We start from the raw sequence: 25701 nt of genomic DNA, 5'->3' as shown, positions 1-25701 counted from the left end.
TGCTTAAACACATTTCTTGAAATTATGCCTCCTTTTCTCGAAACTCTAAACACAAATCCATAACTTCTCACCCAATTCCCCAAACTTTTCAGGTCAAAATGAAGCTTTCCACTCAAAACCATTCAATCTTGCTGAAAAACCAAACTTTGCCCTCAGACATGACACACAAGCCTTCAAAAACACAAAATACAACATAGTCTTACACAATGGTGAGATTAATTCAAAACAATACTACAAAAACCGGTATTAAGTTATGTTGCTTGTGGTTCTCCCCCTCAAAAACCTTTTCACATGATGAACACAACAAAAGACACAAATGTATACATTTGCACATTTTTTATTCCTTAATGTACTGTACAGTACAATACACCAAACAACAACAAAACAATTATTCTGCCCCAGCATCCCGTCTTTGGTCTGGGACAGGCCAGAGAATCTCGTCAACATCACAGGCTATATTGGCCCTAGCCAGGCAGCAGGGGTAAAATCCTCTTGCATGCCGGATCCACCCCTGGCACGCATCAACTGAAATGTCTAGGCAGGCTTCTTCCATGGCCTGGAGGAGGTGAACACGGATGTGAGGTTCTCAGTCATACACTTTCCACTGCCATGCTGAAAAAACTCCTTTATCGGGTTTAGAAAGGGAGAGTATGCAGGCAGAAAGATGTTGGAAAACCTCGGGTTATTGGTAAACCAGTCACGAACCAGAGCAGCGTGATGGAAGCTGATGTTATCCCAAACAACAATGTAGCGAGGCTGCTCTGGTTGTGCTGGCTCCCTCTGGTCAAGCTGAAACACACACTCTCTTAGACCATCAAGGAAACCAAGGAGGAGCATAGTGTTATAGGGTCCAAGAATGGCATGGCAGTGGAGTACCCCTCGCTGGCTGATGGCTGTGCACATAGTGACGTTCCCTCCTCACTGGCCAGGGACATTCACAATAGCCTGATGGCCAATTATGTTCCTCCTCCTCCTCCTCCTCTCCCTACTCCTCCACCTCCTACTCTTCCTCTTCCTTCACCTCTTCCTCCACTCCTTACTGCTCTTCCTCCTCTCCAGTGTCCTCAACCTCTTCCTTCACGTCTCTCTGGATCCATTGTTCCAAAACTGAATGAACTGACTCGAATATCTATTGAAGGTTCTGATTGGTGTGTGATCAATTTTGACTCTTAGTGTTTCCACCTGGGTAATTGTGTGCTAACTGAGCTCAAGCTGTGCTGATTTGAGTGAACAATATTGAATGCTAGTGCTTTCTAAATGACCACATGGTGTAGGCAATGAGAAATGAAGGGATTTGTGATAGAGTTTTGCAGTGACAGTTCAACAAATCTGACTCATGTGTCAAAACAGGGGAATGGTGTTTATAGTTTAGGGAAATGGATGTGATTTTGATCAATGGCATTATGGTTTTTGAAATTTTAGTTCAAAAGCCTGGTTATAGTGTTTGAGTAATCGAGAAAAACTGTAATCACAATAAACAATTCTATAAAGTCATACAGTTAGATATTGTAACAGTGTATAAGTTGTTTATATTTGGCATATTAATATGGAATTCATTTTATGTCTTGTTACAGGTGTGTCTATACCGACTATTTTCAACGCAGTATTCAAACTAATTACAGGACACACAGAATAAAAGAGGGTTGACAGTCAAAACTTTTCAATAATTTCACCTCATCCGAGATTTGAGAACCAAACATCACCCAGGTGCCTAAAATACAGACACAAATAAATCATATAGCCTACAGAACAACACAAATTTAAATAGACCTTGACACACCCCAGATAGTAAAAGAGTTTGGACCAAATCTGGATTACATTTGGCACTTTAGGGTGTGAAATAGCATTTGGCTTAAATCACAGTCAACCTAAAAAACAAAGCAGCGACAGGCATTCATTTGCCTGAACTGATCTGTAGTCAGTTAGGTTGGGAACCCATTTTTTTAAAGTAAGGAATTGGATGTTTTCCATAACGTTCGGTTCTATTAACGGTTCTTGAATGTACATTCTCCTTTCTCTGCGGACTGATCACTGTACCAAACTACTCAGACATTTTGTTTCCTATGCTGCTGTTCAACGATAGTGTTACTGAATCTACAGCTTGAAACATGAATCATGACCAGTGTAGTCTGATTCCTGAATGAAAAATCTCTTATGAGTCGGTTCATTTTTAATAGACAGCACGAAACATACAGTGCAACCAGTGTAGTCCGATTCTTTTGTAATAATTTTTTTATTAATACTTACAATAATAAAGAAAAGCAAAACATACATACGTATATATATATATATATATATATATATATATATATATATATATATATATATATATATATATATTGCATAAGGCACACCCTTGAATCTCTAAATGCAGACTTGATGTTTTTTAGAATCCTAGCCCACACTCCCTCTTCCAATACCAAGTATAAATCTTTCTCCCATAATCTCTTGATAGAAGGTAAAGCTCCGTCCCCCAGACTGTGAATTAGCAGGGAGTAATACACTGATGCCTCATGACCTTTTCCAAAAGCAGTAATCACCACTTCCAGAGTATCTGCCGCTTTAGGGTGGTGTATGCTACTCCCAAAAATAGTACAGAGCAGGTGGTGCAACTGTAAATACCTAAAGAACTGAGATCTAGGAATCCTAAAATGTTGAACCATATTTTCAAACGATCTCAACACTCCACTCTCATATAGGTCACCGAGTATATTAACCCCCCTCACAATCCACTCTGACCAGCAGAAAGGGGACTTATTAATACATAATTTGGGGTTCAGCCATATGCTCGAGGCAACATTTAAATAAATGTCTGAATTAAACACTCTGGACACTTTTGTCTATACCGAGTGCAAATGCAAGATAACGGGGTGTAACTTAAATTTTCCGGTTAGTTTGATACAAAGGCTTTACAATGGCAAAATAGGGGCAAGAAATTCCTGTTCAATACAAAACCAGGGAGGGGCTCTCTCAGGTGGAAGCGACCAATGAGCCAAATGTCTGAGACCAAATGCATTATAATAAAACAAAATCTTGGGTAGGCCTAGCCCACCTTTGTCAGTCGGCCTATGTAACATATTGAAATGTAACCTGGGACATTTACTATTCCAAATGAAGGACTTCGCTATGCTATCGAATTGCTTGAAATTATTATCAGAAGAGCTGCAGTCCTGAATAAACCCCACCTGATTTATATGTATAAGAGATGTCATAACTTTTCTTAATCGATTAGCCAGTACTTATATTTTAACGTCTAGCTGGATCAGGGAAATTGGACGGTAACTCTTACACTCGCTTGGATCTTTGTCCTTTTTAAGAATCAGACTGATCCGGGCTTGTGTCATGGTTGGCGGAAGCTTTCCATTTTTTATTGATTCCGTATAAATTTCTAACAAAAGTGGAGCCAATTCTGTAGCATAAGATCTAAAAAATTCAGCGGCAAAACCATCTGGCCCCAGAGCCTTGCCTGTACGCAAGGCCTTAATTACCTTGCCAAGCTCCTCCAAGGTTATCTCAGAATCAAGAGAATTTTTGGGCTCAGTCGTCAGTTTAGGGAGTTCTAATGGTTCCACAAAGTTTCTAACATCTTCATCAGTAGACGAAGACATGGAACTATAAAGATCAAGATTCTTTAAAAGCATTATTAATATCAATGGCCGAGGTAAATATTTCACCACTAGCAGATTTCACTGAGGGAATCGTAGAAAAATACTCTCTCTGTTTTATATATCTAGCCAGAAGCTTCCCTGCTTTGTCCCCTGACTCAAAGTATGACTGTCTTGCCCTGAATAACCAAAACTCCACCTTCCATGACAAAATAGTATTATATCTGTATTTCAATCAGGTCAATTCTCTGAGGCCATCAGACGACATTCGGCACTTCAGCTCTGCCTCGGCACTTTTAATATTCCCTTCCAACTCCACGAGTTCTAATGCTTTGGATTTCTTGATGAATGAGGCATACTGTATGATCCGAACCCTAAGAACCACCTTAAGTTCCTCCCAAGCCATGCCCACAGAGTATACTGAGGACCAGTTGGTTTCCATATAAACACTGATTTCAGCCTTTAACATTTGTTGGAATTCAGGATTTTGCAAAAGGGATACATTAAAGCGCCAACTATATGATTTATTTTTTTCCATATGTGGCAACACCTCTAAACTCACCAGGGCGTGATCTGAGACTAAGATGTTTCCAATTGAGCAATCAACAACAGATGAAATGAGAGACTTAGATATCAAAAAAGATCTATTCAAAAATAAATCTTATGGACTGATAAAAAAAGTCCCTACCAGATGGGTTCAAAAGTCTCCAAATATCTGTAAGACCAAGATTTTTACACATCCTGTGAAGCATCAATGTTGCTCTAGGGGGCTTACATACTTTTGCTTCACTATGATTAAGGACTGAGTCCATCAAAAGATTAAAGTCTCCTCCCAATACTATATCATGAGAGATGCCAGCGGCTTTCAGCATCCCTTCAAGATCTATAAAAAAGCCCTGATCATCAGCGTTAGGTGAGTAAATATTAGCCAAAATCAACCTTTGTCCCTGAATTTCTGCTAAAACAATAATGACTCTTCCTAATTTATCTTTAATCTGTTTGAGACATTTGAATTGTAGATGTTTACTTATCAGTGTAATGACCCCCCTGCTCTTACTTGAACCAGCACTAAAGAAAACATATCCACCCCACATCTTCCCAAATTTTTCAGCTTCCTGCAGGGAAAGATGCATTTGAAGAAACACTATATCATATTTCTTACATTTAAGAAAATAAATAACCTTCCTTCTTTTTATGGGGTGCCCCAACCCATTCACATTCCACGTGGAGAGAGACAATCCACTCATATTAACATTTGACATTTTTACATATTAGAAAAAATAGATTGTGTGTCAAAAATAAAATTGTAAAGACGACATAGCAACATTAGTGCAACAAACAATCCCCGAACTTCCCCCCGAACCAAACAAACAGAAATAAGAAAAACGTGCACATTAACCCCACACATGACAGTGCCAACCGGCATCCACCCCTCTAAACTCAAACAGTCCATGTACGCCTACGAGAGCCCCCACAACAACTTTGCCTTCGGATTGCTCAAGTCCGGTGCTTCTGTACAAATTCTGTTAGACAGAATTACACAACAGAAGATAATCTATAAAACAAACTCCAGCCTCTAGCGGAACCAGCACAAAAAGAAACAAAAAAGATGCCCAGCTTCCTCAGACAGTCAAGTGAATGTTCTGTGATTCAGGCTCACTTGGGGGCAACATGAAAATCACCAAATGGCTTACTCACCCCATTGTCTCTATGAAAGACAATGCTTGCTGTGGGCATGTAAATATTTTGCGGCTATCCTTAGTATCTATTCTCAGTTTGGCCGGAATCATCAGAGCAAAAGCAATCTTCCGTTGATGTAAGAGTTTCTCTCTCGATCACGTTTCTCTCTTGTCGAATTCGCAAAGTCTGGGAACAAGAAAATGCTGTGGTTCTTCCAAGAAAGCTTTCCTTTACTCCTCGCCTCATGTAACACGAGATCTTTATTGGATGATCTCAGAAATTTGGCCAGAATTGATCGGGGCCTGTCTCCCTCAGCCTATCTCCCAGCCGGGACCCTGTGAGCTCACTCGATTTCCAGCTTATGGCCTGTTATGTCGAACAGACTCGGGAAGAGCTCGTCTAGGAATTTCACCATATCTCAGCCTTCTTCATGCTCAGGAATTCCAACAATTCGGACGTTGTTTCGCTGATTACGATTCTCTAAGTCTTCCAACTTTTCCCAGAGACGCTCCAAATCTGCTTTGGTTGCTAGCGGGTTTGCAGCTAATTCCCTCTCAGATGACTCCAGATAATCACTCCATTTCTCGACATCCCTGATTCTTGTAACCAACTCAGTGAATTTCGTCTCCATCGCTGTAATCGATCGACGTATTACAGCAAGATCCTCCAAGTCTGCCACAACCTTCGCCAGCATTACAGACATGCTGGACAGTTGACGTTGGATTTCTGAACAAATGACTCCTATTAGTTTGTTCTTTTTTACTTTAGTAAACCTTTGTTAGTCAACACCACTCACCGCTGAATCCACAGATGCAAGTTAAGACTTTACTATGTAAAGGAGAAGCCATACATCAACACTGTCCAGAAGCGCTGCTGACATCTCTGGACTCGGACTCATCAAACACAGCCGTCGTTTTCTCTGGGCCAAAGAGGAAAAGGACTATCCAAGCTGATATCAGCATCAGGTCCAAATGCCAGTGTCTATATGGGCCAGGGGTGTGTCAGTGCCCATGGCATGGGTAACTCACACATCTGTGAGATCACCATTAATGCAGACAGATATGAACACATTTTGGAGCAGCATATATTGCCATCCAGCACCGTCTTATCCAGAGACATCTCTGAATTTTAAGCAGGACAACTTCAACCACATACTGGCCGAATAAGCAGAGAGTGTGGGTGGTAGATTGGCCTGCAGTCCTGAACATCTCCAATTGAGAATGTGTGGTGCATTATGAAGCACACAATACAGCAACAAAGACCCCGTACAATTGTGCAGCTGAAGACCTACATAATGGATGAATAGGGGAAAATTCTACTTTCTAAACTTAACAAACTTGTGTCTTCAGTGCCTAAATGCTTAATAATTGTTATTAGTAGAAATGGTGATGTTTCAATGAGGTAATCACTCAACTGTCCCACCTTTTTGGGATCATGTTGCAATCTTCTGATTACTGTACATAAAAAAACAAAACAATGAAATTCATAAGGTAAAACATCATATAATGTATAGTTGCAGAGCTTTCAATATAGCAAAGGGTGAATATAATTTACAAATCACTCCTGCTTGTTTTTATTAGCATTTTTCATACTGTCCCAACTTTTTCGGAATTGTCTTGTCCGACTCCACACCAAGAACTGTTACTGTGTTATGTTGTAAATAAGGCTTGAGAGACTAAAATAAGTGTGGTCTAGTGTCTAAACTATGAATATCTACTCTGAAATTATACAGTACATTGTCCTTTGACAATGCTGATTTTGCATTAAATTCAGATTCTGCAATCACTATAATTAATAAAACATTATGAGAGAGGGAGACAGTGGGTCAGAATAGAGGAGTGACTCACCTAATCCAAGACAGGATACTCTCAGTCCAGACTTCCCTAAATTCCTTAAAAAAAAAAAAAAAATAGTAGGTGAGTTGCATTCAGTAATTTTATTTAATTTTTTATCTAATTTTAAATATGTAAAACTGTCTTTGGCAGCCTGAATAGTGAGTCACAATAGTGAGATAAAAAATCCCAACTGGTATTGATTCATCACACAGTAGTAATGTTTAGCTCATTGCATTTTGGAATTCAGTATCTCAGATAGTGTGCTCATTTTAGCAAATGTAGTATATTAAGGTACACTGTGCACGGTATACTTACTGCAGAAAAAATGTGGTGCCATCCCCTATGTGTGTGTGCATATCCCCTATGTGTGTGTGCATGTTCAGACTCACCTGTATGGCATGTTGGTGAGGTGGGCAGTGCAATTTGTGATTGACAGGTCATATTCTCTCAGGTAGAGCTCAAGTCATCTCTTCTCCATCTTTCTTTGTGCCGCTCCCAGGATCTGTGATGCCAGGTCTTCACCTGAACTTTGAACTTGACCCTGTCCATCATGAGCCCGCAGCGCCCCCTGTCCTGACCCCTCAGTGAACCCTTTGTGTTTTCTGTTTAAGCCATACAGGTCGGCCACTGAAAACTTCCCGCCTGGAACTCTGAACCCGACTGCAGAGCCCGCTCGCCCGACAAACACATCTCACAACACAAATAACAACACAAACAAAAATCTAAACAAACAAAAGACAGACAAAAGTCTGTTATTTTCGAGTGTTGAAGTAAAAATCCTCGAACTTTCCTGCTTGTATTTATCCTGAAAGTCAAACTGTCATCTCGATGAGAAAGTACTCTTGTCCGGCTGTAATCTGGAATATATACTCAGATTAGGATGAAGCTTCAGTCCCCCATCAAATATAAAGAATTGACAAAAAAAAGACACACACACACACACACACACACACACACACACACAATGGCTAACACTCAGATCTGTGTGTGTTTATTGTGTTATGTAATTTAAGGTCAGATTGACCTGTATACAGATTACAGGAATGCAGCATAATTTTTAAAATCTGTGTGTGTTCCGACATAATCTGAAAATCCCCCCCAAAAACACTTCTGGATTAAAGTGTGTGTGTGTTTGTGTGTGTGTGTGTGAGTGTGTGTGAGTGTTTGTGTGTGAGAGTGTTTGTGTGTGTGTGTGTGTGTGTAAGTGTTTGTGTGTGAGAGTGTTTGTGTGTGTGTGTGTGTGTGGTGTTATGTGTGTGTGTGTGTGAGTGTGTTTGTGTGTATGTGTGAGTGTGTGTGAGTGTCTGTGTGTGTGTTTGTGTGTGAGTGGTGTGTGTGTGTGTGTTTGTGTGTGAGAGTATTTGTTTGTGTGTGTGTGTGTGTTTGTGTGTGTGTGTGTGAATCTCATGAAAACATGCGCAGGTCACCTTTCTCCCCAAAATCCACTTAAATTAAATTAATAATATAAATGATGTACTGAGGCAAGAAAAAGTATGTGAACCCTTTGGAATTAGCTGGTTTTCTGCATTAATTGCTCATAAAATGTGATCTCATCTTCATCAAAGTCACAAGTATAGACAAACACAATGTGCTTAAGATAACAACACACAAACAATTATAATATTTCATATCTTTATTGAACACATCCCATTAAACATTCACAGTTCAGAAGGAATTTTGGACCATTCTTCCTTTCATTTTGTGGTGTGCCCTCTGAGTCATCTTGGCTGGACGGCCACTTCTAGTGAGAGTACCCACAGTACTAAATCATCTCCATTTATAGACAGTTTGTCTAACTGTGGACAGATGAATATCTAAACTCTTCCAGATTACTTTGTTACCCTTTCCAGCTTTATGCAAAGCAAAAATTCTTGATTGTGGGTCTTCTGAGATCTCTTTTTTGTGAGGCATGGTCCATGGCAGTAGATGCTTCTTGTGAAAAGCAAACTCAAAATGTTTGAGTGCTTTTTATAAGTCAAAGTAGCTCTAACCCACACCTCCAATCTTGCTTCGTTAATTGGATGCCAGGTTTGCCAACTCCTGACTCTAATTAGCTTTAGTTGATATCATTGTCCAAGGGGTTCACTTACTTTTTACAACCTACACAGTGAATGTTTGAATTATGTATTCAGTATGTACAAGAACAATAAAATAATTTATGTTATTAGTTAAAACAGATTGTACTTGTTCAGTATTGTAACTTAGATGAAGATCAAACCAGATTTTAAGACAAATTTATACATAAATACAGGTAATTCCAAAGGGTTCACATACTTTTTCTTGCCACTGTATATATATATATATATATATATATATATATATATATATATATATATATATATATATATACCTGGTCATTAAAGGTTATTACAATTTGCTTTGTAACAATTTCCCCACAAAATCGTAATACTGTTAGAATTTGTTTTTTAAATTGCACAAAAAAAAGGACATAAATTGTTAAAACCTCATAACATCTTGACCTAAAGTTATACTTTCTGGGGTTGTCCTGATTCAACGCTGGAAGTGTAATTGCTGCGTGTCCTTTTATTTTACTATATGTTAAATATGTAATGCAACTTAAGCCGGTAGATACTGTTTCGGATGCAGGTAGTACAGCAAGCAACACAGACACTTTGGTTCCGGCTGTAGAGCCCCTGCAGCAGGGCATTTGGTGACGTCTCGGCGGCATACTCACTCAGCAAATCGACACCACTCTCCCGTTCCTGTTAGGGTTTCCATTCGATTCTCCCCACTCAGTGATGCACCCACTGAGAATCATGTTAAAAGAGCCCTAATAATTGTTGATTCTATTGTAAGGAAAGTGGAAATAGAGACTCCAGCCACCATTGTTAAATGCATTTCGGGGGCTCGAGCGTCTGACATCAGATCAAATTTACAAGTGCTGGCTAATGCTAAACATAGATTTTCTAAAATTGTTATTCATGTCGGCACTAACGACGTCCGGCTTCGCCAGTCGGAGATCACTAGAGATAATGTTAAAGAGGTGTGTGAACTTGCGTAAACGATGTCAGACACTGTAATATGCTCTGGCCCCCTCCCTGCTCATCATGGTGATGAGGTTTATAGTAGATTAGTGTCACTGAATGGCTGGATGTCTGAGTGGTGTCCGCATAATAGCATAGGATTTATAGACAATTAGAAGAGTTTTTGGGGTAGACCTGACCTGCTAAAGAGAGACGGACTCCATCCCTCCGGTGCCGCTCTCCTCTCTAGTAATTTGGCTCATAGTCTTAATAATGATAGTATTTGACTAACTGGGGCCCAGGTCAGGAAGCAGACAAACTGGCTAATCCGAACGTCTGCTAGCTGCCTTGAGACGTCACACAGGTCACATAAACTACAACACATAGAGACTGTATCACCTAGATATCATATAGAGACTGTGTCTGTTCCCCGAACTACCAAACACAAACCCCTCACTAAACCATTTAGAAAAAAATTTATTAAGGTAAAACTTGAAAAAAAAACTAAATAATTGAAGCTAAACATCATATAAAGGTAGGGCTACTAAACATTAGATCTCTTTCTACCAAAGCACTAATTGTAAATGAAATTATTACAGATCGTAGTTTGGATGCACTCTGTTTGACTGAAACCTGGCTTAAACTGGATGAATATATTAGTTTAAATGAATCTACTCCCCCAGGTTATTGTTATAAACATGAGGGTCGAGGAGGAAGTGTTGCTACAATTTACATTAAGTTTTTGGTGTTACTCAGAGGACAGGATATAAGTTTAAGTCTTTTGAACTAATAATGCTTAATGTGACACCATCAGATAGAAATATATAAAAAAATTGTCTTTTGCCCTTGCTACAGTATATAGATCACCTGGGCCATATTCTGATTTCCTTGGTGAATTTGCTAATTTTCTATCAGATCTAGTAGTTACTGTAGATAGTTTTAATTGTTGGTGACTTCAGCATTCACATAGATAATGAAAATGACACATTGGAATTAGCATTTATTGATATTCTCAACTCCCTTGGAGTCAGACAAAATGTAACAGGACCAACTCATCACCATAATCATACACTAGATTTAATTCTGTCATATGGAGTTGATGTTGATGCTATAGAAATTCAGCCGCAGAGTGATGACATCTCAGATCATTACCTCGTCTCTTGTTTGCTGCGATCAGCTAATGTCACTCAATCTACACCATGCTATCATTCAGCTAGAACAATTCTTTTGACCACTAAAGATAGCTTCACTAATAATCTTCCAGAATTGTCTCATATACTCAGTAAGCCCCAAAGCCTAGAAGAACTTGATGAAATAACAGAAAATATAAATACAGTCTTCTCTAGCACTCTTCATAGTGTCGCCCCCCTTGATTAAAGAAAATTTAAAAAAAAAAGCCCCGCACCATGGTACAATGATCACACTCATGCTGTCAAGAGAGCAGCTACAGTACTGTGGCTAAATTGGTTAGGAATAAAGCATCGACTGAACCAGATATTCCGTCGCAGCACAATAGTAATGACTTCATGAATTTCTTTACTGATAAAATGAAATTAATCAGAAATAAAATTGGAACGATGCAATCAACAGTACCTCAGAAAACAGTGTCTCATAATTTTCCTCACGAGCAGCTTTAATCCTTCACTGTCATAGGTCATGAAGAGCTAACAAAACTAATCGAAACATCAAAAGACACAACATGAATGTTAGATCCAATACCAACTAAGCTCTTAAAAGAGGTATTCCTTATAATCTCAGAACCTCTTCTTAATATTATTAACTACTCGCTATCCTTAGGACATGTCCCAAGAAACTTTAAATGGCAGTTATCAAACCACTTATTAAGAAGCCACAACTTGATCCTGGAGAATTGGCTAATTACAGAGCGATTTCAAATCTTCCATTTATGTCAGAAATACTAGAAAAGATTGTGTCCTCCCAACTATGTTCATTTCTACAGAGAAATGGTATATATGAACAATTTCAGTCAGGATTTAGGCCTCATTACAGTACAGAGACTGCACATATCGGAGTTACAAGTGACTTGCTCTTATCATCTGATCGCGGCTGCATTTCTCTTCTAGTGCTTTTAGATCTTAGTGCTGCCTTCGACACCATAGATCACGACATTCTCTTGAATAGGCTGGAGAATTATGTTGGCATTAGTGGACTTACATTAGCATGGTTTAGGTCCTATTTATCAGACCGCTACCACTTTGTATGTGTAAACGAGGAATTGTCAAATCAAACAAAAGTTAAGTATGGAGTGCCACAGGGATCAGTTTTAGGGCCTCTGCTTTTCTCCTTATATATGCTACCCCTGGGAGATATTATCAGGAATCGTGGAATAAATTTCCACTGTTATGCCGACGATACCCAACTTTATATTTCTTCTAAACCCAACGAAATTTCACAATTCTCCAAATTAGCAGAGTGTATCAATGAAATCAAAGATTGGATGGCCAGAAATTTCCTTCTACTCAATTCAGACTAAAAAGAGGTACTAGTTATTGGACCAAAAACCTCTAAAAATAAGACACTAAAATATCATTTCACTCTCGATGGATGTACTGTTTCATTATCTTCTACAGTGAAGAACTTAGGTGTTATATTTGATACCAATCTGTCCTTTGAAAATCAAATTACCAATGTTTGTAGAACAGCATTCTTCCACCTCAGAAATATTGCTAAATTATGACACATGCTCTCTGTTGCTGATGCCGAAAAACTAATTCATGCGTTCATGACCTCAAGACTAGATAATTGTAATGCATTACTGGGAGGATGTCCTGCAAGATCAACAAATAAACTTCAATTGGTTCAAAATCCAGCAGCCAGAGTGCTGACTAGATCAAGAAATATGATCATATTAGCCCCATTTTATCGTCGTTCAAACCTGAATTCAGTTCCACTCTTGTGGGCATTTGTATCTGAATAACAGCTGTGTAGGTCACACACACACACACACACACACACACACACACACACACACAGTAACTGTACAACACCATTACATAATACACACTGAATCGAGGTCCAAAAGATTAACCAATGACCCGCAAACACATCATCATTCAGACAAATAAATAGAAAAAAGTGGTTACATAAAAAGAATGTTTTTATTTTTGTGTGAATCAAAACTTTCAAGCAATGAAATAGATTTTTTATTATATTTAACACACATTTTATAAATTGAATGAAGCAGACAGTTCAATATAAATATACGATGATAATATTTATTTTCATAACAACACTGACACACATGAGCAGGTGTCACGTGGCGCGCACACTGAAGAACGAGTCCAGTTTAGTGTTGAAGATGTCACTCTGTAAAGACTCGCCCAACACACACAGCGGGTTCCTCACTATATACTCCACATACAACTACAAACACAGAGAGAGAATTACTGTAGTACACAGTCTGACAGTGCAGTATCTGTAGTGTGCACTGTACTGTCCCTTACAGTGCTGTATCTGTAGTGTGCACTGTACTGTCCCTTACAGTGCTATATCTGTAGTGTACAACGTACTGTCCCTTACAGTGCTGTATCTGTAGTGTACACTGTACTGTCCCTTACAGTGCTGTATCTGTAGTGTGCACTGTACTGTCTCTTAAAGTGCTGTATCTGTAGTGTACACCGTACTGTTTCTTACTGTGCTATATCTGTAGTGTACACTGTACTGTCTCTGACAGTGCTATATCTGTAGTGTGCACTGTACTGTCTCTGACAGTGCTGTATCTGTAGTGTGCACTGTACTGTCCCTTACAGTGCTGTATCTGTAGTGTACAACGTACTGTCCCTTACAGTGCTGTATCTGTAGTGTACAACGTACTGTCCCTTACTGTGCTGTATCTGTAGTGTGCACTGTACTGTCCCTTACAGTGCTGTATCTGTAGTGTACAACGTACTGTCTCTTAAAGTGCTGTATCTGTAGTGTACACCGTACTGTTTCTTACTGTGCTATATCTGTAGTGTACACTGTACTGTCTCTGACAGTGCTATATCTGTAGTGTGCACTGTACTGTCTCTTACAGTGCTGTATCTGTAGGGTACACTAAACTGTCCCTTACTGTGCTGTATCTGTAGTGTACACTGTACTGTCCCTTACAGTGCTGTATCTGTAGTGTGCACTGTACTGTCTCTTACAGTGCTGTATCTGTAGTGTACACCGTACTGTCTCTTACAGTGCTGTATCTGTAGTGTACAACGTACTGTCTCTTAAAGTGCTGTATCTGTAGTGTACACCATACTGTTTCTTACTGTGCTGTATCTGTAGTGTGCACTGTACTGTCCCTTACAGTGCTGTATCTGTAGTGTACAACGTACTGTCTCTTAAAGTGCTGTATCTGTAGTGTACACCGTACTGTTTCTTACTGTGCTATATCTGTAGTGTACACTGTACTGTCTCTGACAGTGCTATATCTGTAGTGTGCACTGTACTGTCTCTTACAGTGCTGTATCTGTAGGGTACACTAAACTGTCCCTTACTGTGCTGTATCTGTAGTGTACACTGTACTGTCCCTTACAGTGCTGTATCTGTAGTGTGCACTGTACTGTCTCTTACAGTGCTGTATCTGTAGTGTACACCGTACTGTCTCTTACAGTGCTGTATCTGTAGTGTACAACGTACTGTCTCTTAAAGTGCTGTATCTGTAGTGTACACCATACTGTTTCTTACTGTGCTATATCTGTAGTGTACACTGTACTGTCTCTGACAGTGCTGTATCTGTAGTGTGCACTGTACTGTCTCTTACAGTGCTGTATCTGTAGGGTACACTAAACTGTCCCTTACTGTGCTGTATCTGTAGTGTACACTGTACTGTCTCTGACAGTGCTGTATCTGTAGTGTGCACTGTACTGTCTCTTACAGTGCTGTATCTGTAGGGTACACTAAACTGTCCCTTACTGTGCTGTATCTGTAGTGTGCACTGTACTGTCCCTTACAGTGCTGTATCTGTAGTGTACAACGTACTGTCTCTTAAAGTGCTGTATCTGTAGTGTACACCGTACTGTTTCTTACTGTGCTATATCTGTAGTGTACACTGTACTGTCTCTGACAGTGCTGTATCTGTAGTGTGCACTGTACTGTCTCTTACAGTGCTGTATCTGTAGGGTACACTAAACTGTCCCTTACTGTGCTGTATCTGTAGTGTACACTGTACTGTCTCTTAAAGTGCTGTATCTGTAGTGTACACTGTACTGTCTCTTACAGTGCTGTATCTGTAGTGTGCACCGTACTGTCTCTTACAGTGCTGTATCTGTAGTGTGCACCGTACTGTCTCTTACAGTGCTGTATCTGTAGTGTGCACCGTACTGTCTCTTACAGTGCTGTATATCTGCTGTAATGTGTCTCTACAGTTTATATCTTGTGTCTATACTTTTGAAACAGTGAGTATTTTAATGTTTACAGATTGACCCCATTGACTTCCATTGTAAGTGTCTCACTGGAACACACATTTAAAGAAAAGGAGGGACGAGTGGAAATTAATTGTTGTGGTAATCAACATTATGACACAAATGCTGTTGATTGAGCGATATTTCTTTTTCTCTCAAAATCTTTTTATTTTATTATAGCTATTGTCATTAAATCAAATGGGAGAAATATTCTAGCGTTTGAACATAATGCGTACCATAAAGAGATCAACACACGATAAACCATGAACAATACGCAGTCTGTTATCTCTATTAACTGAGTTTAATTTTAGAGTTTAGTTTTGCAGTAAATGTGGATGAAATGTGTTATTTACCTTCCGCCCCGAGACTGACGCGACACCTGCCTGAATTTATATCACATACTGTCTTCTGAAATATACCTCTTCAAAACACCACACACATGCATTAATACATGGTAACACCGCACGTTATTGTGTAAAGGCTGTAATAAACATTTGAGCGGTTGTGTTTTATCGTCTGTCAGGCAGTTATGAGACAGGAATATCTGCGGACAGCTCTCGTGGGGTCCTTCACTATTCTCATTAAAGATGGCGGCCGCAGCGCTGCAGTTTCCTGATAAACTTGCACATTTAAATGATTATAATGATTTATTTCCAGACTGGACGAGCAGAGAAGTCAGCACAGGGGTGAGAAACATTCAGACTGATATTAATAATCTCATATGATTGAGTTATGATGAAGAGAAACACGTTTATTATGATGAAACTCAGTGAATGATGCAGCAGACTGTGAAACAGCGAAACGGAATGAACTCATGAACATAATTATATATTAATATTTTAATGATGAAAATAGTCTCATTTATAGATTTATCAAAACGGATAACAAAATGCAATACAATTAAACATTAAACTGAACGTTTACCTAATTCAAATGATCAAATCTCACTGAAGTTTTAAAGCAATAATCGTTTGAATTTACAACATTAACACATTATTAAGTCAAAAATAATTAAAACAATTAATTACAGTAGATAACGATTTAGTAATCGCAATTAGTCGCAAATATCAATATTTGCTTACATTTTTTTTTTAAAAGGCCCCTCAAATAAAAATAATTCCTATAATAACCAAATGTTTATGAATATAACAGTAAATATAATAATTCATGTAATTCAAAGACATTACATAATTGTGGCTTAAGTGATTACACAATACAAAAAGTGGCTTTAGACGTCAGTATTGTTTGTTAATTGTTAATTAATGATTCTCATTGTCATGAAAAAAAAAAATTGAAATATCAGGTAATTTTAAAATTGTGATTTCCAAACCTGGAAAACTCATTTAAGTAATTTTTAAAAAGTCTTGGAAAAATGTCTATAATTAATAATACATAATAATAAATAAAACAATCTTATGCTTCGCTCAAAAATATTTTAACTGCTAGAAATATCTCTTTTTGAGTGCAGTTGGCAACAGAAATATAGTTCTAGACACCAATGTGCAAGAAATAATTTCATTTGTTGTTAAGTAAAAACATTTTTTTTCCAGTAATATAAATTATTATTTTAGCTGTGTGCAGGCCCAGAATCTGGTTTCAGAGCCTTAAATATATAAATGTATCATTCCCTTTAACCTCTTCAACTCTGGAGAATTTTTGGGCTGCCGCCAGCAAGTTTTCACACTCAGATTTAAAAGCTCACCGTTTACACATACAGTGGACTAATTGCCAAAAATTGGTCTAATTGTTTTTAAACTCCCTAAGGTAAAAGCAGATATAAAGTTTTTAGCTACAGTTGTGCTCAAAAGTTTGCATACCCTGGCAGAAATTGTGACATTTTGGCATTGATTTTGAAAATATGACTGATCATGCAAAAAAAAAAAAAATGTCTTTTATTTAAGGATAGTGACCATATGAAGCCATTTATTATCACATAGTTGTTTGGCTCCTTTTTAAATCAACAGAAATCAACAGAAATCACCCAAATGGCCCTGATCAAAAGTTTACATACCCTTGAATGTTTGGCCTTGTTACAGACACACAAGGTGACACACACAGTTTAAATGGCAATTAAAGGTTAATTTCCCACACCTGTGTCTTTTTAAATTGCAATTAGTGCCTGTGTATAAATAGTCAATGAGTTTGTTAGCTCTCACATGGATGCACTGAGCAGGCTAGATACTGAGCCATGGGGAGCAGAAAAGAACTGTCAAAAGACCTGCGTAACAAGGTAATGGAACTTTATAAAGATGGAAAAGGATATAAAAAGATATCCAAAGCCTTGAAAATGCCAGTCAGTACTGTTTAATCACTTATTAAGAAGTGGAAAATTTGGGGATCTCTTGATACCAAGCCAAGGTCAGGTAGACCAAGAAAGATTTCAGCCACAACTGCCAGAAGAATTGTTCAGGATACAAAGAAAAACCCACAGGTAACCTCAGGAGAAATACAGGCTGCTCTGGAAAAAGACGGTGTGGTTGTTGCAAGGAGCACAATATGACGATACTTGAACAAAAATGAGCTGCCTTTACTGCGCCAATGCCACAAAAAAGCCCGGTTACAATATGCGCGACAACACCTTGACACGCCTCACAGCTTCTGGCACACTGTAATTTGGAGTGACAAGACCAAAATAGAGCTTTATAGTCACAACCATAAGTGCTATGTTTGGAGAGGGGTCAACAAGGCCTATAGTGAAAAGAATACCATCCCCACCGTGGAGCATGGTGGTGCCTCACTGATGTTTTGGGGGTGTGTGAGCTCTAAAGGCACGGGGAATCTTGTGAATATTGATGGCAAGGTGAATGCAGAATGTTATCAGAAAATACTGACAGACAATTTGCATTCTTCTGCACGAAAGCTGCGCATGGGACGCTCTTGGACTTTCCAGCATGACAATGACCCTAAGCACAAGGCCAAGTTGACCCTCCAGTGGTTACAGCAGAAAAAGGTGAAGGTTCTGGAGTGGCCATCACAGTCTCCTGACCTTAATATCATCGAGCCACTCTGGGGAGATCTCAAACATGCGGTTCATGCAAGATGACCAAAGACTTTGCATGACCTGGAGGCATTTTGCCAAGACGAATGGGCAGCTATACCACCTGCAAGAATTTGGGGCCTCATAGATAACTATTACAAAAGACTGCACGCTGTCATTGATGCTAAAGGGGGCAATACACAGTATTAAGAACTAAGGGTATGCAGAATTTTGAACAGGGGTCATTTCATTTTTTTCTTTGTTGCCATGTTTTGTTTTATGATTGTTCCATTCTGTTCTAACCTACAGTTGAATATGAATCCCATAAGAAATAAAAGAAATGTGTTTTGCCTGCTCACTTATGTTTTCTTTAAAAATGGTGCATATATTACCAATTCTCCAAGGGTATGCAAACTTTTGAGCACAACTGTGTATGGGTTTTACAGCAGCAGTTATCGGAGCATAAATGAGACATTTGTATTTGATGACTTACAGAAATCAGATTTTACATTAATTCTTTTGAAAATCTTTCGAATTGTACTATAAGGGCAACAAAATAAACCTTCCGGAGAATGAGAGCTTTCATTTGATATATGACTTGTCCATTTAGGTGCTATATGAAGGACTTTTATATTCATAATAATATTTCTACCCCATTACCTCTAGAGGGCACTAATTTTCAACGCGAATGTTTTGAGGGCTTATTTTGTTATTTTAAGAAACATAAATGCAGAAGTGATGGTTATCAATAAAAAGTTCAGATTCTAAGCTTTCAAACGATACCTCAATATGCTATATATATATATATATATATATATATGCGCCATATTATTTATACGGAGACTTTAATGTTTAAAACGTAAACATTTTTCGCAACGTAGTGCACTCCTTTTGGACCCACCGGTGGGTAAAAATAACCTTGTACAGAAATTTAATATATGGCAAAATTACACATACATATATTTCAAAATCCTACAAAAGTTGCTATGTGTATATGTAACATTTTCCTAAATAAAAGAAGAATTTAAATATACGGTATATGCTCAGATATATGAGGAATATGTTTTTATGTTCACAAATCAGATTTTGGATGGGGCAGTTCAGTACTTCAGGTTCTACATCTTTGTATAAATCCTATAATAATATTATGAGAAATAAATGTGATTCTGGTGTGTGCGTGCGCGTGTGTGTGTGTGTGTGTAGACCACTATCATGGCAGTGGAGTTTGATGGTGGAGTTGTGATGGGCGCTGACTCGCGCACAACCACTGGGTGAGACACACTGATTAATTATTTATGTGTGTAAAATGATGTAGTCCAGCAGCGTCAGATATATACGTACAGAAGATCTTGTAACAGATGTTTTCATGTGCTTTTGTGCAGCGCTTACATTGCCAACCGCGTGACGGATAAACTCACGCCCATCCACGACCGGATCTTCTGCTGCCGCTCCGGTTCAGCAGCTGACACGCAGGCCATTGCAGACGCTGTCACCTATCAGCTGGGCTTTCACAGGTACTGCAGCAGCCGCTAGTAAATGTTCAGGATCTTCAGGCTGCTTCAGAGCGTTAACTCTCATGTTGTGTATGATTCAGTATCGAGCTGGATGAAGCTCCTCTGGTCCAGACGGCAGCCAGTCTGTTTCGAGACATGTGCTACAGATACAGAGAAGAGCTGATGGCCGGGATTATCGTGGCGGGTTGGGACAGACGCAGAGGTGGACAGGTACAACATGACTTCAGTAGTCTCTGAAGAGATTCTCAATAAATCTGAGACATACGACTGTGTAGCATTAAAATTATAATGTCTTCAAGAAAATGAGGCCATTAAGGTTTTTTGCATTGTGACATCATGACAGTTATTTATCCCTAAAGAAAATCTCACTCAGTATGAAAATCATCATGATGATTTTTGTTCAGACAAAAGTTACATTTAGTGCCCCACTACCATGTAGTGTATACTACCTTTATACCTATTTTTATTTATACCTCGCAGTGAGTGTTGCGTTCCCTCGCAGTGAGTGTTGCGTTCCCTCGCAGTGAGTGTTGCGTTCCCTCGCAGTGAGTGTTGCGTTCCCTCGCAGTGAGTGTTGCGTTCCCTCGCTGTGAGTGTTGCATTCCCTCGCAATAAATTAACCATGGTTTTACTACTGTAAACTTATTTTAACCGTGATATTCAGAGTAAAACCATGTAATAATACAGCAAAACGAAAACTATGGTAATAAAAACCTCAATTTCAAATCAAATCAAATCACTTTATTGTCACACAGCCATATACACAAGTGCAATGGTGTGTGAAATTCTTGGGTGCAGTTCCGATCAACATAGCAGTCGTGACAGTGATGAGACAGTACCAATATACAATAAACATCAAATTAACACAACACAATTTAAACATCTGTTATACATAATTACACAACTTAAAACATCAAATTAACACAACACAATTTAAACATCTGTTATACACAATTACACTCAACAATATACAATAATAACATACATTGCACAGTATACAATATGCTGTTTTTGTTTTTTTGTGTTTTTTTTTTTTTTTTTACTATATAGATACTATATAGATACACATTATTCAATAAAAATTAAAATATATATGAAAAAAGTATATATATAGAATGTACAGTATTGTACTGTATTGACATTCAGGCTGTCGGTTGATAGTCAGTTGTTAAGAGAGACATAATATAATGACAGTAATATAATTTATGACAGTCCGGTGTGAGATAAAAGAGTAATAAAGTGCAGGGATGATGTATTTTGATCGTGGGAGATCAAGAGTTCAAAAGTCTGATTGCTTGGGGGAAGAAGCTATCATGGAGTCGGCTGGTGCGTGTCCTGATGCTGCGATACCGCCTACCTGATGGTAGCAGTGAGAACAGCCCATGGCTCGGGTGGCTGGAGTCTCTGATGATCCTCCGAACTTTTTTCATACACCGCCTTGTATATATTTCCTGGAGGGAGGGAAGCTCACCTCCGATGATGTGTTTGGCAGTTCGCACCACCCTTTGCAGTGCTTTGCGGTTGTGGGCAGTGCTATTGCCGTACCAGGCGGAGATACAGCCAGTCAGGATGCTCTCTACAGTGCAGGTGTAGAACCGTGTGAGGATGTGGCGGTTCATTCCAAACTTCCTCAGCCGTCTCAGGAAGAAAAGGCGCTGATGAGCCTTCTTCACAACGACTTCAGTGTGGACGGACCATGTGAGTTCCTCAGTGATGTGGACACCCAGGAACTTGAAGCTGCTGACTCTCTCCACTGGTGCTCCATTGATGGTGATGGGACTGTGTTCTCTGTCTTTTCTCCTGAAGTCCACCACAAGCTCCTTTGTCTTACTGACGTTGAGGGAGAGGTTGTGCTCCTGACATCAGCGTGTCAGAGTGTGCACCTCCTCTCTGTAGGCTGTTTCATCATTGTCAGTGATCAGACCTACCACCGTCGTGTCATCAGCAAACTTAATGATGGCATTGGAGCTATGTGTTGCCACACAGTCATGTGTGTACAGGGAATACAGTAGTGGGCTGAGAACACAGCCCTGCGGGGCTCCAGTGTTGAGGGTCAGTGATGAGGAGATGTTGCTGCCTATTCTAACCACCTGGCCTCTGCTTGACAGGAAGTCCAGGATCCAGCTGCACAGCGAGCTGTTTAAGCCCAGAGCCCGGAGTTTCTCATCTAGCTTGGAGGGCACTATGGTGTTGAATGCTGAGCTGTAGTCTACAAACAGCATTCTCACATAAGTGTTCTTTTTTTCCAGGTGGGAGAGAGCAGTGTGTATTGTAGATGCAATGGCATCATCAGTGGAGCGGTTGTTACGGTAAGCAAACTGCAGCGGGTCAAGATTGAGTGGTAATACAGAGCAGATGTAATCTCTGATTAGTCTCTCAAAACATTTGCTGATGATGGGGGTCAGAGCAACAGGACGCCAGTCATTTAAACAAGTTATTTTCGATTGTTTTGGAACAGGCACAATGGTGGATGTTTTAAAGCATGTGGGGACTACAGACAAAGAGAGGGAAAGGTTGAAAATGTCCGTAAAAACACCAGCCAGCTGGTTCGCGCACGCTCTGATGACGCGGCCCGGAATGCCGTCTGGGCCCGCGGCTTTGCGGATATTCACCTGTCGGAAGGATCGGGTTACATCCGCTACAGAGACGGAGAGTGAACTAACCTCTGTAGCTTCGGCCGTGAGAGCTCTCTCCGCGAGGGCGGTGTTATTTCCCTCGAAACGAGCATAAAAAGTATTTAGCTCATCCGGTAGAGAGGCAGCGGTGTTCATGGCGGAGTTTTTATTCCCTTTAAAGTCCGTGATGATGTTAATTCCCTGCCACATGCTTCTAGAGTTGGTGGTGTTAAACTGTCCTTCAATCTTACTCCTGTACTGGCGTTTTGCTGTTTTGATAGTTTTTCGGAGGGCATAACTGGTCTGTTTATGCTCCTCCGCATTCCCGGAATTAAAAGCGGAGGTCCGCACATTAAGTGCTGCGCGAACATCGCTGTTGATCCACGGCTTCTGATTCGGATAGATTCGCACAGTTCTGGTCGGAATCACTTCCTCTACACACGTTCTGATGAAGCACATTACGCTATCAGCGTAAAGCTCGATGTCGTCATCAGAGGCGGACCGGAACATCTCCCAGTCCGTGCGATCAAAACAGTCTTGTAGCGTAGAGTCTGATTGGTCCGACCAGCACTGGATCGTTCTGAGGGTGGGTGCTTCCTGTTTCAGTTTCTGCCTGTAAGCAGGCAGAAGCAGAATGGAAGAGTGGTCCGATTTTCCAAATGGTGGGCGGGGGAGGGATTTGTAGCCATCCCGGAACGGAGAGTAGCAATGGTCCAAAACCCGGTCCCCTCGTGTGTTGAAACTAATGTGCTGGTGATATTTTGGTGCGACTGATTTTAAACTGGCTTTATTAAAGTCCCCGGTCACAATGAACACGGCCTCAGGGTGCGCGGTTTCTTGCTCACTTATACTCCCATACAGTTCCTTGAGTGCCCGGTCTGTGTCGGCTTGTGGGGGAATGTACACAGCAGTGATAATGACCGCTGTGAATTCCCTCGGTAGCCAGAATGGTCGACACAGAAGCATAAGAAATTCCAGATCAGGAGAACAGAAAGACTTGATAGAATGTATGTTCCTCTGATCACACCAGGATTTGTTGATCATAAAACATACACCACCTCCTCTAGTTTTACCTGAGAGGTCTTTCGCTCTGTCCGCTCGGTGCACGGAGAACCCCGCGGGTTCAATGGCTGAGTCTGGAATCTCCGCAGACATCCAAGTTTCCGTAAGGCAGATAACGCAGCAGTCCCTCGTCTCTCGTTGGAAAGAGATCCGCGCTTTCAGCTCGCAGAGCTTGTTGTCCAGAGACTGAACATTTGCCAGTAGAATAGTGGGTAGCGGGGGTCTATTTGCGCGGCGTCTTACTCTGATGAGAACGCCGGCTCTGTTTCCCCTTTTCCTCCTGCGTTTCCGCGGCCGTGCTGCCCAGACAAAGGGCTCCGCTTGCGTGTTTGTAAACAGCGGGTCGGCATTGAGGAATGTGAAGTCCGGTTTACGGTGTGAGATCGCTGAACCAATGTCCAAAAGTGTTTGTCTGTCGTAGACAATAAGGCAGACAACATCCAAGACAAAAAACATAAGAATTGTGAACAAAACAAACAAAACATTACTAAGTTGTGTCGGAGCTCGCAACGCAGCAGCCATACTCGGCGCCATCTTGAGTCCATAATTTTGTGGGTATCATGATTTTACTATACAAATACCATTGTTTAACTATTGTTTTTACTATAGTAACATTAGTTAACAACATTAGGTAGCATGAACTAATGATGAACAATACTTTTACAACATTTATCAATCTTGATTAATGTTAATTCAAACATATACTAACACATTTTTCAAAAGTTCTATATGTTAACATTAATGCACTATGAACTAACAAATTAACAGTGAAATGTTTTATTTTAAAGAACATTAACAATGATAAATAAATACTGTATTATACGTATAAAAAAATACAGATGACTATTTTTAAGTAACTTACCCAACACTGGATATTTACCACGGTTTTTAAGAAAATATTGATTTATTTGTTATTGTTTTTTTTAAACATTTTATTCTTGTTTTCTTTTCTTTTTTTTTTAAGAACAAGAACTTTCTTAATTTTTGTTTTCTTTATTTCTGATTTAAGAAAACATTTTCTTAACATTTTGACATGGAGGGCTATGAAATTTGATTTTTAATTGTATTTTTATGTTTTTATTTAATTTGTGTTTTATTCCAAATTCCATTTAGAAGTTTCATGTTTTCAGTTTGATATATTTTTTTTTTTTTTTTCTGAATTCCATATTCAGCAGTTTAATTCAATTTTAGCATCAGAAGGCTTTTTCTTTAATCAAATGAACATGAAACAATTAATTTTCAACATAATATTGTATAATTTCTATCAGATTATGTGCTTGTATTCTGAACGGTTATTTTTGTCAAATAAAGTGCTGCGTAACAGAGCATCACAAACGTGAGATATCACTGTGTGTGTGTTCAGGTGTACACGGTGCCCGTTGGCGGGATGTTGACCAGGCAGCCGGTGTCTGTCGGTGGATCTGGCAGCAGTTACATCTACGGCTATGTGGATTCAAACTATAAAGCTGGAATGAGCAAAGAAGAGTGTCTGAAGTTCACTGCTGGAGGTGACACCACAAATATTACTTTATCCTTGTCAATATATATATATATATATATATATACATAAATGAGTCTATCTCCTTGTTCTGTCTGTCTGTAGCGTTGACTCTGGCCATGGAGAGAGACGGCTCCAGCGGAGGAGTGGTGAGACTGGCTGTCATCTCTGAACAGGGTGTGGAGAGACAGGTCATCCTCGGGAACCAGTTACCACAGTTCTCCACCGTCTGAATCTCACACTCACCTGTGGTTTATGGAGATGTTTGTCATACAATGTTTAAATAAACATGACTTCAAAACTGTGTGCTGTAATTGTTTTTATTTCAATCTTAAAGATTAACAGTCATATAAAGTTTATTCGTGCCATACATGAGGAATGGAATGAAACTTTGCAAAGAAATTGCAAACAATTACAGGCTAAACAAAATGTTGAATGAGATACTGAGAATGACCAAATGTTAAAGACATTTAAGACATTTCTTCAAACAAAGTGGCAGACAGTTTCAGATTGAATTTCAGTTCCTTTGGTGGAT

At 39.5% G+C, this 25701-nt stretch overlaps 2 protein-coding genes across 8 annotated transcripts in view; one reads left to right on the top strand and one right to left on the bottom strand.

The window, feature by feature from the left end:
• LOC127419848 (voltage-gated potassium channel subunit beta-3-like) overlaps positions 1-8007 on the bottom strand; it is a 59518-nt gene extending 51511 nt beyond the window's left edge. For 2 of the 6 annotated variants that reach the window (XR_007893728.1, XR_007893727.1), the window contains exons 1-2: positions 7510-7998; positions 7133-7176 (exon numbers count right to left, since the gene is read on the bottom strand). Coding sequence is in view for 1 of the 6 variants with exons in the window: in XM_051661620.1 (XP_051517580.1) it covers positions 6708-6739; positions 7133-7176; positions 7510-7520 (87 nt within the window). In the remaining 5 variants the exon portion in view is untranslated. Of the gene's footprint in view, positions 1-6707; positions 6740-7132; positions 7177-7509 lie in introns of all 6 variants that reach the window. The other 4 variants (XM_051661620.1, XR_007893730.1, XR_007893731.1 and 1 more) reach the window with 4 other exon arrangements.
• LOC127419841 (proteasome subunit beta type-6-like) overlaps positions 1-25470 on the top strand; it is a 51391-nt gene extending 25921 nt beyond the window's left edge. The window contains exons 1-6 of one of the 2 annotated variants that reach the window (XM_051661612.1): positions 16044-16186; positions 19681-19748; positions 19860-19991; positions 20072-20201; positions 25032-25176; positions 25272-25470. In XM_051661612.1, coding sequence (XP_051517572.1) covers positions 16088-16186; positions 19681-19748; positions 19860-19991; positions 20072-20201; positions 25032-25176; positions 25272-25399 — 702 coding nt within the window. In that variant the 5' untranslated portion in view covers positions 16044-16087 and the 3' untranslated portion in view covers positions 25400-25470. Of the gene's footprint in view, positions 1-16043; positions 16187-19680; positions 19749-19859; positions 19992-20071; positions 20202-25031; positions 25177-25271 lie in introns of those variants that run through there. The other variant, XM_051661613.1, reaches the window with a different exon arrangement.
• The last annotated feature ends 231 nt before the right edge of the window (positions 25471-25701 follow it).

Source organism: Myxocyprinus asiaticus, chromosome 29, assembly GCF_019703515.2.
Source record: "Myxocyprinus asiaticus isolate MX2 ecotype Aquarium Trade chromosome 29, UBuf_Myxa_2, whole genome shotgun sequence".
NCBI lineage: Eukaryota > Metazoa > Chordata > Actinopteri > Cypriniformes > Catostomidae > Myxocyprinus > Myxocyprinus asiaticus.
The sequence above is the reverse complement of the archived record's forward strand: the minus strand, read 5'-3'. Positions and strand labels throughout refer to the sequence as shown.